Genomic DNA, 15,415 nt, shown 5'->3' with positions numbered 1-15,415 from the left:
GATGGTTGATGTACAGATGAATGTTCCTGTGGCTTCTTGGACCTGCTCCATGATGCTTTTGCAGATGAAATGATGAAGCTCAAAATATTGTTTTTGTGGTTCATCAAACATCAGACTGGTTTCCCCCCTCCCCCCATTTTCTTTCTTCTTTTTTTTTTTTTTTTTTGTTGAGTTATCGGCCACAATCTTTCATCTGAATAACATCTGCCATGGTGGATTTTGCAAGGTTCAGATGAGTTGCAGTTGTGCACAGAAAGGTTACTGATGTATCATCCAACCACCATTCCATGTTGAAAGTCTGCAAGTTCTAATCTGCAGTCCTCTGATGGTATAGTGGTTTTTCCACTTGTCTATGTTTAAATTCCATCAAGAACTTGAGGAATTTATAAAGGTCTCTTCAATCAGGGCTGTAGTAAGCTGATCTCAGGCAGAGGGAGTAGGGCCCCATGAGTTATTCTCAGTTTTTTAGCCTGTACAACATGCAAATCGACCTATAAGCACACATTTCTGCAGACGTAATATACAATGGAGCAGTATGGTCCAAGTTTCTATGCTCCTAAAAATTAACAACATCTAATCCACAGCCCACACTAGCTTCTAACATAGAGCTCAGTTTGCTACACACAGGCATACTAACAAGGTTTGCATTAGTATGCATGGAGGGCTTCTGGCATAGTAAAAGGTGTTCCTGGAAGGGTGTCTGAATATATATATATAAATACATGTTGAATGGGCACCTCCGTAGCCAGGTGGGAAGGAGCAGCAGTGCATAGCACCACACGCTTCTTGATTAGACCGGGGTTCGAGCCCGTCACCACCAAATACGGAGGATGCGGAAAGGTCAGGAATGACCACCGCATATTCACGGAGCAATATGGCCTTAGTTGCTAATGCTCCTAAAAACCAAATAACAACAACATGTTGAATGGAATAACAAGAAAGTGGAAATAAAAAGAGAAAAATGAGGAAGTAGTCTAGTGCAGTCGGTGTGTGTATACACACATAAATTCATACATATGTATGCACATACATATATACATTGAATTGAAAAATAAACTTGAATTAATATTATAATAAGGAAAAGAATAAAGGAAGAAAGTTCAAAAATATGGTAAGACAAACATCAGTGACTGCTGTGCATTACCAACTTCATTTTACCAGAATATATTGAAATTAAAACGCATAAATTAAGGATATGCCGACAGAATGACTAAGCCAAGTAAGATGCAAACACAACAAAAAACAGTTATTATAGACAAAAGAGAAAGAGAGGGGGGGGGGGATTAAATTGAGAATAAGGATGTTGTAGAGGGAATGCATATTCCTAAAATGCTTTAGAAGTTGATTTTCAATAAAATTTAGCTCCTGTTTTGGACAAAAAATGTTTTCCTTCTGCTTAACAGTTATCTGATCTCCAGTTTTTTTTTTTTTTTGAAATTCAGAAGTTGGCAGCTATGCAAGTGACACACATTCTGTCACCAGAGATGCTAATTTGTTGGTAATTTAAGTAACGTATGTTAAATTTATTCCTTATCAAATTCTACTAACATTCATATTAAAAAATTTGATGAGTAAATGATCATGCAATATAATTTAATTTGTCATGTGCATTGAAGCACATTACCTAAAAGTAATTCACATATTTTTAAAGGTTAAAGAATAGTGGTCTAAACCTGTGTCTCAGGTTTAGAGCTGGCTTGAATTCAGATAAGTTATAATATAGCACAAAATGCATGCTCGGTGTTCACTGCATTTACAGAATGTTTAAATGTTTCTAGGGAATCTATGAAGAAATATTTGAGAGAAAGAGGAGACATGATCCTTATAATACTTCATGCTAAAGTTGCACAGAAGTCATATGGAAATGAAAAAAGGTAAGTTAAACTGTGTTATTTTTTAAATTAACTTCTGTTATTTGATACTTGATTAGATGCACTGCAGTTATGAATATGTTATGAATATATCTGTGTTAGTACCAGAAGTCTGAGCATAACTTGGCAATTTGTTTACACAACTTGAGAAAGCCTTATCAACTCACATGCATTTTTCTCAAGTTAAGAACTTTAATATTTTGGGTTAGTCAAGTTTTACTTAACTTGCTCATTGAGGCTAACTGAAAAATTCCTGTAATTGTTCCCCTTGATACTGAAATATCATCAGAAATGTGTCTAAGGAAGGGATCCAAAAAAAAGTAACCAAAATAATTGTCTACCTAGTCTACACAATATATTGCTATCTGCCACTTGTTTGAAGAGGTCCAAATAAGTGGCTGACAGTGATGTATTTACAAATTCCAAAGCATGTGTTACAAAGGGGACAAGGTTGTTTCAGAAAGTTATGTGTACTTTCGTATGAAAATGCAAAAACCATGTTCTGTTTCAATGCAGTGCAGTATTATGTGAATTGATTCTACTCCTGCTTATTTGTTTCCTTTGCTTGTGCACTTTGGGATATAATTTTTTCTTCCTATATCAGCTAGTCAAACCTTTACAAAATAATGGTAGCACTCTTTCTGACATTATAAGGTAAAGCTGTGATATTCTTGATATTTTTTATCCTTAACTGATCAAAGTGATATTAGCTACAAGTTTTAGGTGATTATGTAGCTGTCATATTCATTTTAAACCATTCATACTGTAGACTGGTGGAATGAAATTAAAATTAGCTTATTGAAATTTTAATATTATTAGAGAATAGTGTAAAGCATTTTAAATGTTTTAGAATAATTCTTATTTGAAATATAATTGAAACCTCTGGAATTTCAAATAAGAATATTTTATAACAGTGAGAATTCTGAGAATATTTTAAAGCAAATTTTTTTTCCTGTAATATTGCTTAACCATACTAAAATAACTTTTATCATTAGGTTTTTTTGTCCTCCACCTTGTCTTTATCTTCTTGGGGATGGATGGAAAAAGAAACAGGAGGTAATGATAAGGGAAGGAGAAACAGAACAGGGTGCTCAGCTGTGTGCGTTTATTGGCATTGGAAACTCTGATCAAGATATGCAGCAACTAGATTTTAATGGAAAGGTAAGTACAGAAATAGACTAAAAGATTTAAAATATAATTCTTTTATATCCCTTTGATAGAAACATAAATTTTCATACATTAAATTTAAAATATAGATCAAGACCTTCCTTTCTGTTCTTTATAGAAACAGTCTAATAAATTAAAGTAGCATTTTTATAACTTATGAACTGTCCCATCATATGTGGCATAAATAATTTTCTGCTAATAACATATTTATATATTCACAAATCACTAAATATATATAAAACACAATTTTCATTAAATATCCAAAGGCAAATTATGCAAGAAAGCAAACTTATACAGCAATATCAAAAAAAAAAAAAATTGTACATCACTCCATACCCTCTAATTCTTCCTTAAAATTATTCAAACTACCGCTTCCACAACACCAGATGAAAGGTTATTCTAAAAATCAACTATCGTTGACTGAAGGTAAATTTCTGCACATCTATCCTGCAACCATCCTTCCTAAATTTAAATTTATGATCCCATGTGTGTCGTTTCAGCAAGAACAAGGATGCCAACAGCGTTTAGCTTACTCAATCCAGTCAAACCTTAACACCTCAATCAAATCTCCTCAGAGGTGCCTGATTTCCAAGTGCTGCAATTTGCAGAAGCAAAATTGTTCTTGGTAAGAGATAAATTTCATTAAATACCCACAAATATATAGGGAATAATTTATCTGGGTGGTACCAAAATCAAAGTAGTAGAGCATGAAAAAATCTAGGGGTAATTGTACAGTCTAACAAATTTCTTTGAGCAGTGCAAACAGGTGAACAGGTGCAAACAAACTAGAACTACTCATGTTTTCTGTCATTTAAATACACTAATTTTTTTAACAGAGACCAAAAGGTAATTACCCTATTGTATAAGGCAGTGGTTAGGTCACATTGTGAATATTGCATAAAGGCTTGGGAACCTCATTTTACAAAGAACATCTGTTGAAAATTGTGCAGAAACTAAGAACAGATTAGCCAAGGACACAAAAGCATGTTCTTACCAAAAAGACAGGGATTCTGTAAATTGCAGTATCTAGAAACTAGGCACCTGCATTATGATCTAATTGAAGTGTATAAAGCTTTAAAAGGGTTAAGAATTAAATGCTGATGACATCTTTACTCTTTCTCACGTGATGCAACATGCACAAGGAGACAAATTTAAACTGAAAAAGTTGCAGAATAAATGTGAAAATTCGCATTTGCCCAATGAATAATGGATTGATGGAATAAATATTCACCTATTATTGTGGAATTGGGTAGTTTGAATAAATTTCAGGAAAGTTTGGACAAATTATTGAAGGGAATAGGTAAATGAAGTGGCTTAAACCCCCCCCCCCCCTTTTTCTGGTCTTTAGTATTAGCAATGGCCACATGGTGCAAGGAAGCCTATAGCTCATGCTGCACCAACCAAAAAAAAAAATAATAATAATAAGTAATAAAAAAATAAATAACAATAATAATAACAAAAAAAATAAATAAAATAAAATAATAATAATAAGAAGAACAACAAAAAAAAATTTTTTTTCTAAAATAAGAGAAAAGGAAATGGACAACCTAAGTGTTTCCCTCCTCCCATAGGTAATTAATTATCCAGCTGACCTTTGAATTTCCCCAACCTGTCAGCCTCTACCACCGATGTAGGCAACTTATTCCAGTAATTTATAACTTGCTGGCTAAAATAAAACTTCCTGCAATCCAGTCTAAACATCTTCCCCATAACTTGAAATTATGGCCCCTAGTTAATCATTTATTGGTTCTAGAATCATTTATAACCGTGAAAATTTCATTCTCATTCATTTTGCTTATGCCTCTCAGAGCCTTAAACACCTCAATCACATCTCCTCTAAGGTGTCTAGTTTCCAAGCTCTGCAACCCACATATTCGAAGTCTTTCCACATATGGACGCTCTTTTGCCGATCTCACCAGGTGAGTTGCCCGTCTCTGGACCCTTTCAAGAAGCACAGTCTTTCTTTGGGTGTGGTCTCCATACCTGAACACAGTATTCCAAGTGTGGTCTAACAATAGCCTTATACAATGGGATTATGACATCCTTATCTCTACTAGCAATTGTTCGATACATCATCGATAGGACACCATGAGCCTTCCTTGTAACCTGTCTACAATGCTCAGAGAACTGAAAGTCTGACCGTATCATAACACCCAAGTCCCTTTCCTCCACTACTGCTTTTAGTTCAACTCTGCCAAGTGTATAAGTTATTTTGGGGTTACTGTTCACCAGGTGCAATACCTTACACTTTGCTGAATTAAAGCATAGCTGCCATTTTTCTGACCATCCCTTAAGTCTATTTAGGTCATTCTGAAGAAGCTCTGCTTGGCGGCGATCATTAACTGCTCTACCAATCTTTACATCATCTGCAAATTTAGACATCACGCCCTCTATCCCTTCATCGATGTCATTTATGAAAATCAAAAACAACAGTGGTCCTAATACTGATCATTGGGGAACCCCACTTCTTAAATCAACCCAATCTGAGGCATAACCATTTATCACAACCTTCTGCCTCCTGCTCTGAAGCCATCCAGCTATCCATCTAAGGATTTTCCCTGTGATTCCAACCTGTTCCAGCTTATGAAGTAACCGCTCATGTGGGGCTAAAATTGAAATAAACAATGCCGAAATTATTTCCAAAGTCCAGCTCTTCAGTGACCCTGTCAAAATAGCTAACCAGATTAGTTAAACATGATTTTCCCTTTACAAAACCATGCTGAGTATCCTTCAGAATTCCATTTCTATCTAAATGATTCTGAATTCCAACTTTGATCATTGTCTCCATGATTTTCCATACTACTGAAGTTAGACTAATCAGCTGGTAATTTTCCACTTCACTCTTAGAACCGCCCTTATGTATTGGAGACACATTGGCACTTTTCCAATCCAACAGGATCACTCCCGAGTCCAGTGATGCTCGCATAATTAGCCTCAGTGGTTCAATGCACTCACTTGCCGCCTCCCTTAAGATTATAGGGTATATGCCATCAACCCCAGGAGCCTTACTGGGCTGTGGGCACGAAAGTTTTCTCATTAAATCAACATGTGAAATTTCAACAACATTAATTACATTTTTTTCAACTTCACTCCCATAATTTCTCATTGACGTAAAGGGTTTTTCTTCTATAAATATCGATGCAAAGTAACTGTTGAGTTCATCTGCAACTTCAGCTGGGGTATCTAATACTATCCCAGGTCCATTACATAAGGGTCCGATCTGGTTTGTCCTCTTCTTCGCATTTATATATGTGAAGAATTCCTTATCCCCCCTCTTTGCTCTTTTTGCCAGCTATTTCTCATAATCTGCCTTTGCCAGTGTAACCTTTTCTGTGGCACTATTACAGATCAATTTGTAGCTGTTATAGGCTTCTGTACTTTTTATTGCTCTGTAACTTTTCCATGCTGTCTTTTTCTGCTCAAGTAATCTGGCAACTTCATTATTCATCCAACTTGGAATCCTCCTCGTGGAGTATTTTTTTAATGGTATATACACATTCAAGGCTTCTGTGATTAATGCTTTAAAGGTATACCATAGTTAAATTGTATTCGCTCTCTGTGAGATATCTACCCAGTTAATAGAGGCCATGTAGCACCTTAAGACGTCGTAATTTCCTTTCCTGAAGTTATAACTCATTCTTTTACCTTTAACTACTGCTACTTCTCTCTTCATCGTCCACTGTAGAACTCCATGATCACTTCCTGCTTCTGGTTCCTGTACTGTCAGCCCTGTTATATCATGGGTGATGATGAGGTCTAGAGTATTGTTTTTCCTAGTACTTTCCCTGACATGTTGATACAAATAGCACTCATCTAGTTTATTTAAAAATTTTGTTCCCCATGTGGAGTTTCCCTCCCATTTGCTCCAATCAATTAGAGGCAAATTAAAATCACCCAAAATAAGACATTGGCTTGCATGTGCCCATTCCATTTGCATGTAGAGGCTCTCATCATAGTCTTTACAATCACCTGCCCTGTAGATTACTCCCACTCTCATTAAACATTTGCTTCCAACTATCAACAGTCTGCCAAACCCCATGTACTTTTTCTGACAGAATCTCAGTTATCGGTTGATTCAACTACTGCTCATCTCAGATGCCCAAATTATTTGCTGTATGATTACTTTCACCTCAAAGGTGGTACTTGTGCATGTGTCCGCTCTGATATTCCCTGTCAAAGACTTGGTAATTTGGAATCTCCTCTCTTTGATCTTCTCTGGCTTAAAATCTCTCTACCTCATTGTGTCAAATTCATCTGTTGTCTCTACCGTTCTCCCAACTCCACTAATCACTTGTAGCTCTTTGACTTCTTCTCTTTGCAACTTAACTTTCTCCAGTCCAACTTTCCTAACAGTGAGGTAATTTTCCTTGGTGATTTTAATGTTCACAACTCCAGCTGGCTTTCGTTTTCTAGTCACACCAACCCAGCTGGTCGAGATGCTGAGGCTTTTTCAATTACTAATGACCTTGCACAGATTATTCATTTACCTACAAGAATACCGGACAATCCTAATCATACAGCCAACACACTTGATCTTTTTCTCACAAACAACCCTTCTAAGTACACAGTCGAAGTGAGAGGTCCTTTAGGCACTTCAGATCACAACTTGGTGATTGTCTCTTCTCCGTTGGAGCCTTTATCTTGTGGCTATTCCCAACCTCGTGTTGTTTGGCATTACAAGAATGCAAAAAATGGGATGAACTGCGAGATTTCTTTTCTTCTTTTCCTTGGTCGGATTACTGCTTCAAAACTTCTGATGTCAACGTTTGCTCAGATCGTGTCAGTGAAATTATTCTTGCAGGAATGGAATCCTTTATCCCACACTCCACTTTAAAATCATCCCTTATCTAAACCTTGGTTTTCCAATAAATGTGCTAAGGATGTTCAAGAGATGAACGTTGCATATCGTAATTGGCTTGTTTCTAATTCTGCAGTCATTTTCTGCCTACACCAAAGTTCGCAACAATTGTAAAGCAGTTATTAATCAGTCCAAACTAGAGTTTGGACAGGCTAAGAGTAGAAAACTTGCTTCTTGCCCTAATGGTAGTCGAGCATTCTGGTCTCTTTCCAAAGCTATTGGCTGCAACTTTTGCCCATCTCTGCTCCCACCTCTGTCCAAACCAGATGGTTCTGTTGTCATTCCAGCCAAGGATAAAGCTGACTTGCTATCATCCCATTTTTCTTCAAACTCATGTATTAATGATCTTGGTAAAACGCCTCCCACCATTCCCAACATGCTCCATTGAATGCCACCTGTGGTCTTCCATCAAAAGGATGTCAGAAGGATTTTGACGAATCTTGATGCTAAGAAAGCTCCAGGTCCTGATGGTATTTCTCCACTTGTTCTCAAAACCTGTGCTCCTGAACTTACTCCTATTCTTTGCCGCCTTTTTTCACTTTCTTATTCCAAAGGTGTTTTTCCTTCTGCTCGGAAATTTGCTCATATCCAGCCAGTTCCTAAAAAGGGTGACAAATCCCTCCCATCCAATTATCGTCCCATTGCAATTACTTCTACTTTTTCTAAAGTAATAGAGAAATCAATTAACTTAAACTACCTAGAAACCTTCTGTCTGATCAATGATCACCAGTATAGATTCTGTCAGTTTCGATCCACTGGTGATATTCTGGCTTATGTTACCCATTTATGGACTAACTCAATGGAAAGGTTCGGTGAAACACAAGTAGTTGCTCTTGACATCTCAAAGGCTTTCAGTCGTGTTTGGCATAAAGGTCTTCTAAACAAACTTCCATCTTACGGTTTGCCAACTGTTTTTTGTAATTGGTTATCCAGTTTTCTCTCTGATCGCTCACTGAGGGTGATGGTAGATGGCTCTCTGTCTTCTAACTTCTCCACTAATGCAAGTGTCCCCCAAGGTTCAGTTCTTTCCCCCACTCTTTTCCTCTTGTATATTAATGACCTTCTTCCATTGACTGGAAATCCTATCCATAGTTTTGCCGATGATAGCACATTGCATTCCACTTTCCATTTCGAGAAACCTTGCCCTGCTCAATCAGCTTCAACTTCTTGAAAATCTGCTACCAATTCCTTAAATGTGGATCTTCAGGTAATTCTCCAGTGGGGCAAAGACAACTTAGTTGATTTCAACCCTTCTAAAACTCAGTCTTGTCTTATATCTCACAAAAAGGATTCTTCTGCTCCTATGCTTATCTTTAGTAACACTCCAATTTCTAGGCAAAATGATATTTCTCTTTTGGGGATTACCCTTACTTCTAATCTCTCTTGGCACAAGCACATTACAAATATTGCTTCCTCTGTATCTAAAAAACTTCGTTTTCTCTTTCACTCTCTGCGTTACTTTTCTTCCAAACAGCTGGTCACTCTGTATAAATCGCAAATCCGCCCTACCATGGAATGTTGTTCCCACATCTGGGGTGGTGCCCCCAAAACTGCGCTCAGGCTTCTCGATTCCATTCAGAAGAGAGGGCAGTTAGGTTAATTGATGATTCATCTCTAACAGAGTCTCTCCGCTCGCTGTCTCATAGACATACTGTTTCTGCTGCATGCCTCTTCTACAGATATTTCCATGGGCAATGTTCTTCTGAATTGGCTTCCATTATTCCCACTCTTTCTTTCGAAACAGTCCGAACATGTGCAGCCACCAGCCAACATCCATTTACTGACCAACTTCAAACTCACAGAACCAACTTTTTATCTTCTTCATTTATTCATTCAACTGCCATTTTCTGGAACAAATTTCCTTCATGCGTATTTCCTGAAAATTACAATCTACAGAAGTTAAAGTCCAATATCAACAAATATCTTCTTTCGTCTTTTCAACCTCCAACCCTAGCACGGTACTAAGTACTATAGGTTCTAAAACCTCTCGTGTTGGGGTTTACATAAAAAAAAAAAAAATTTCACACCATACAGATTCTGTACTAGCATGCAAAATATCTGAATCTGGGAAAGCTTTTGTCATGCTCAGGCTGCTTTTGATAAGAAGGATGACCCCACCATCCCTTCTACCTTCTCTATCCTAAATACATTATATATTTGTCTAAGTCTTCTATAAGCTTTGCTCCCTTGCATCATATTACATGTACCAGTACTAATACTAAAGGTCATATAAGAAAGGAATCAGTTTCACTATATGTTAGCTATATTCAGTCCACATGTAAATACAGGTAATTCCTGACTTTACGAGTTAATTTGTTCTTAGCACACTCTCGTAAAGCGAGAATTTATTTCCTATAGACATAATGTTGAAAACAGGTGTTGCGTTCTCAACAATGAAATTAGTTAACTAATTAGTTTATGCTTAAAAAATGATTGATTTATCCCAAGAAATTAAAACATAGCCTGTAAAATCAAGTAAATTATAATTTTAAAAAATTATTTATGACTTACAAATGTTAAAGAATATTTATTCTTCGTCATCGACTAAATGCACACTCGTTGATCACTCACTGTTTGCTCGGCACACATTGTTGGAAGCACAAGGAGTTGTCGTCTTCAGAAATGCTTCAAGAGGCATTTGTTTTCAAAATCTTCTCTTTTCTTTATAAATTTCACAATAGCATGCATAAACATTTTTTAATGGCATGCACAAATTGTAACTAACTAACATGATATGCACAAGTGAGATTACAACTAACATGATATGTGCGGAGTAACAAGTTTACAAAGAAAAGGAATGAAGAGAATATTCTGAAAATTTATTTATGTTTTTCATATGATTGAAGATTGCAGTGAAGGAGAAACACATTTCATCATAATAACATAAAAACCCACACAATTCCAGCTATCGGTACTATAGCAAATGCAAGATCGAGTTTACTACTCGTTTATAATTGATTGCACTGACAAAAAAGCCCAATAAACCAGAAAGTGCAAATTGTTTTTATTGTTTTATGGTAGTGACCTCCAGAAATGTGTTTTAGAAAAATATCACAAAGGCGTTCAAAATTGATTCTTATAATGGAACATATGATAACGATGAAAATGTAGTGTGTTTTAATGATTTGAATTGGTAACTAATACAATTTACATTATAAAAATTACCTTTTATAGAGATAAATAGCTTAGTTATAGAGCGAAAAATTCAACTTCCGAGGTCTTGGAATAAATAACCAAAAAACAATGTGTTATTGGGTTCACATTACGATATTTTCACAATACGGATTAATATCATAAAGCGGGGTGCACTTTATTGTATAGCTACAAGCATGGTTTGAAATGCAGAATTTATGAATGTTTAACATTCATTTTTTGCAAGTAATGTTTATATTTTCGAATTTGTTGTTGCTTGAAAAACAAAACTTGTAAACTTGGGAACTCGTAAAGCAGGAACTACCTGTACCAATATTCTGATTCCTGTTGGTTTTTCTTGATGTTAGTGTAAAGAAATTATCCCTTAGTTACTTTTGCATAAAATGTTTTAGCAAAATGTGTTTTGAACTGAAATCAAAACAGTAGTTATTAATGACTTAAAGACATTAATATTTATATATCAGTATTCCATATTTCAACAGTTCTTAAGCTGTTAAAAAGTTTATTCCAGCTAAACTTTTTTTTTTTTTTTGTAAGAATTTTTATATCATGCAGAGCTATGATGTTTTTTTTAATTCATGTAATTTGTTTTTGAATCTGTAGTAGTAGTCCAAGTGATTCCATGGAAAGTCTTTGTTAACACTGTAAATTATATCCTAGTACCAGCACATTTCACTGGTTGAATACCAAAATAAATTGGCACCTCCGTAGCCAGGTGGGCAGGAGCAGCAGTGCGTAGCACACGCTTCTTGATTAGACCGGGGTTCGAGCCTGTGACAACCAAATATGGAGGTTGCGGAAAGGTCAGGGAATGACCACCACATATCCCCGGAGCAATATGGCCTTAGTTGCTAATGCTCCTAAAAACCAAATAACAAACAACAACAACAACCAAAATAAATTTTCATTAATTAGATCAGTTAGCAGAAATATTCAGTTTTGCCATATGCCTTTTGGTTATGGATGCCAGTTCAAAAGAAGCAATTTACTCCTTTTGAATTGGCATCTATAATTCTACTTCCAAATCTGATATAATCTAATATGTGGCAGCTAGTTAATTCTGTTTCACAGTAGTGTGCCATCTTTAGGTGCAGGTAGTTCAGCTGTACCAAAACCCTGAGATTTGGGGGGGGGGGAAGAGTTACAAAAGATAAATATAAAATTCAGAAAGTTGTATAAAAAATAAATAAAATTACACTGCACCATGACTTAAGCTCTTGAATATATGTCACTGCCTTTCATCATAAAACATCACTCATTGAACTAACATTTCTTCCTCCATTCATTCCTTTTTGCAGTTCTCTATCTGTTTTTGGCACCAAAAGTATAGAGGCATTAACTTACATATATAACTAAGAGAAATTTCCATATCAGCTGTAGTATGGTTTTTAAATTTTGCTGTTTAAACTTACTTCCGAGGTCTTGGAAATTAATCAATGTTATGACTTCATATTTTATTTGTTATTAACATATATATATATATATATATTTCTTATCTTGTAGAACTATTGTGCTGCCAAGACATTATTCATCAGTGATTCTGATAAAAGAAAACATTTTATGTTATCTTTGAAAATGTTTTATGGCAGTGGAGAGGATCTTGGTTTATTCCACAGCAAAAGAATTAAAGTGATATCGAAGCCCTCAAAAAAGAAGCAGTCATTAAAAAATGCTGATTGTGAGTATTATTTTGAATAATATTTATGAATAATATTTTGAATAATATTTCATCAGTGCTATTGAATACATATTCAATAGCACTGATGAAATTTTCATAAGACATGCAAAGTTTTCATCATGTTAATGGAAAATAAAGTTTTATAGATTTGTACAGTAGACTTTTTTAGAAAATAATAAAACATGGAAAAATATCATTGTTTTTCAGGAGCATGAATTTTAGTTTTGGATATAGTATGAGGATCATTCAGAAAGTAATGTGCCCCTTTTTTTTTTCTCTTAGTCATTATCATGCAGTGGTACTTATTTTAATGTATTACTGAACATTCAGCAGTAGGTTAGAAAGTAGTAGAATGTGATTTGCACATAAAGCAACAGACAGTGATAAAATTCTTAGTTACCAAAGATGAGATTCAATAAATATAACATAAACAGTCAAAGTAAGTTATTGTGAAGTGAGCAACATTTGACTCTGGAAAAAATACATTAATTAGTTGTCCATCCTCCAGAGTTATGCAAGGCTTCAGATGCTGTGTGTGTTACAAAAACGAAAATCATTCATTTTTTGTAACACACACATTCAGTTACAAAAATGAAAATCATTCATTTTTGTAATGATTTTCAGCAGATTTAACCCATAAGAGAAACATCTGAGATGTTGCTCCGTCATGACAGTGCCGTGCTGCTGAGGTCATTGTAAAATTTGGATAAACTATGATGTGTCACTTTCTTATAGTTTGGACTTGTCTCCACCAGTCTGTAAATTGCATATTTTGGGCCTATGAAGAAAGAATTATAGGGGTCGTCATTATATAGATGTCAGCATACTGAAGGATGCTGTGCAGTAGTGGCTAAACATCAGGGAGTGAGAGAGAGAGACTTTTACATAGTTAGAATATGTGCTGTTGTTTAACACCAGAAGAAAATTTTTTTGAAAGGTAGGAATGTTGAGAAGTAACTATTTTAATCAATGTTATGACTTCATATGTTATAATTTTCAAATGTATATTTTGTAAATTACACGAAGTAAACTTTTAAGAAGCAGTATTTTCTGATTGAACCTTGTATAAAATTTAAGACTAATAATTAATCATTTATTGAATAAATAGGAAATAAGTAAAGTACATCACAAAAATGTTGGCTTTATACTGTGAGATATATGTTCCTGTATTTATTTATTTTATTGAATCACAGATCTGTAAAATAAAAGTGTTGCATTTCAGTTTTTATTAAAAATCCAGGAGAAAATAAGTAAAGTATTACAAAATGTTGAGTAAATATTAAATTGTGAGGTATGTGCAGCATAGAACAATTGGTTATTTACTTTTCACTATTGTTAATCAAGAAAAAGAAAAATTCAATTAAATTTTGAAAAACTGAATGTGCTTGAAATGTAACACACTATGTACATTACCTAACTTGTTTATGATTTTCCTTAAGTTGTCATTGTTACAGCTCATTATTTGGCCATGTAATTCTCTCTCTTTCTCTCTTGCACTTAAGATGAATTGAAGAAAAGTCATTTTGAAAAATATATTAATGAGTGTATTTGATGACAAAATCTTTGATGTACTTGCAGAATTAAATATTAAGTGTTCGACCTCCCCTTTTTTTTGCATGGACAAATTATAATGAAGTAAATTGAGAAAAGAAAATTCTTATATAATTAAAAAGAAAAGTTGTTGATTAAGAATTTTGTTTTACTTATAATTTTAACAAACTTATAATTTTAACAAAAATCTTATTTCTTTTAGTGTGTATTGCATCTGGAACAAAGGTAGCATTATTTAATCGCTTAAGAAGTCAAACAGTGAGCACAAGGTATCTTCATGTAGAAAATGGCAACTTTCATGCAAGCTCTACACAGTGGGGATCATTCACAATACATCTTTGTAAGTTTCTACAGATTTTGAAGTGAATAGCACTTATGTGTGAATTATTACATTTTTCATTATCTTTTTAGAAGTGTTTTTATTTTTTTATAGTATTTATTGAGGTAATACCACTTTTAATGTAAACATACATGCAGTTATGTTTTTAACAACCAGCCCAGGCATTATGTTAACCTATCCCCCAAGGGTGATCTAATATATAAAAACCATTCATAAGATATGTTTTAAAATATTAAAATTGTTTTTTATATTTTTAATGAAAACTACTTTTCATTAATACAATAAATATTATTTATAAACATTATTTATAAATAATATTTATTGTATAATTATCATCAAGATCAAATTCAAAACAATCAACATTCAAACCTGTTATACCCAGTTGATGTACCAGATCACTACAATGGTATGTGGATTGAATGGAAGACATAGTCAGGACAGACAATTCTGTCTTTAGCCTTAGCCAGAGTAAGCTTTCTCTCTTTCCTCTGCTGCTTGCTTGTCACCATCAATCCTATTAGCATGCCTATTATCATTCATATTTGCTTTTAGGGATATCTTTTTATTTATATCTCTTTCTTCTCCCATCTTTTTACTTGCCTGTACTATCTTACATTTTCTTCATTTATCTGATTGGATATTAGTTGCCACAACAATTAATTTTTTTTTTTTTAAGATGCCATAGCTTTCATCTGTTACACTTATTTTTCTTACTCTTCCATAAGTCACACCCTGAAAGGAATGTTTTTTTTTTTTTTTTAAACAATGTTTTTTTATTATAAAAAAATGAATTTTTA

At 34.5% G+C, this 15,415-nt stretch overlaps 1 protein-coding gene across 2 annotated transcripts in view; it reads left to right on the top strand.

Moving 5' to 3' along the window:
- The window catches only part of LOC150075458 (recombining binding protein suppressor of hairless-like), a 156,016-nt gene that overhangs the window by 125,368 nt on the left and 15,233 nt on the right, over nucleotides 1–15,415 (top strand). For both annotated transcript variants that reach the window (XM_090388917.1, XM_090388916.1), the window contains exons 6-9: nucleotides 1,779–1,874; nucleotides 2,867–3,032; nucleotides 12,553–12,727; nucleotides 14,481–14,618. In XM_090388917.1, coding sequence (XP_090245043.1) covers nucleotides 1,779–1,874; nucleotides 2,867–3,032; nucleotides 12,553–12,727; nucleotides 14,481–14,618 — 575 coding nt within the window. The remainder of the gene's footprint in view (nucleotides 1–1,778; nucleotides 1,875–2,866; nucleotides 3,033–12,552; nucleotides 12,728–14,480; nucleotides 14,619–15,415) is intronic.

Source organism: Mastigoproctus giganteus, chromosome 14, assembly GCF_048544385.1.
Source record: "Mastigoproctus giganteus isolate SK-2022 chromosome 14, ASM4854438v1, whole genome shotgun sequence".
Classification (NCBI taxonomy): domain Eukaryota; kingdom Metazoa; phylum Arthropoda; class Arachnida; order Uropygi; family Thelyphonidae; genus Mastigoproctus; species Mastigoproctus giganteus.
This window is presented reverse-complemented; position numbering and strand designations above follow the sequence as displayed.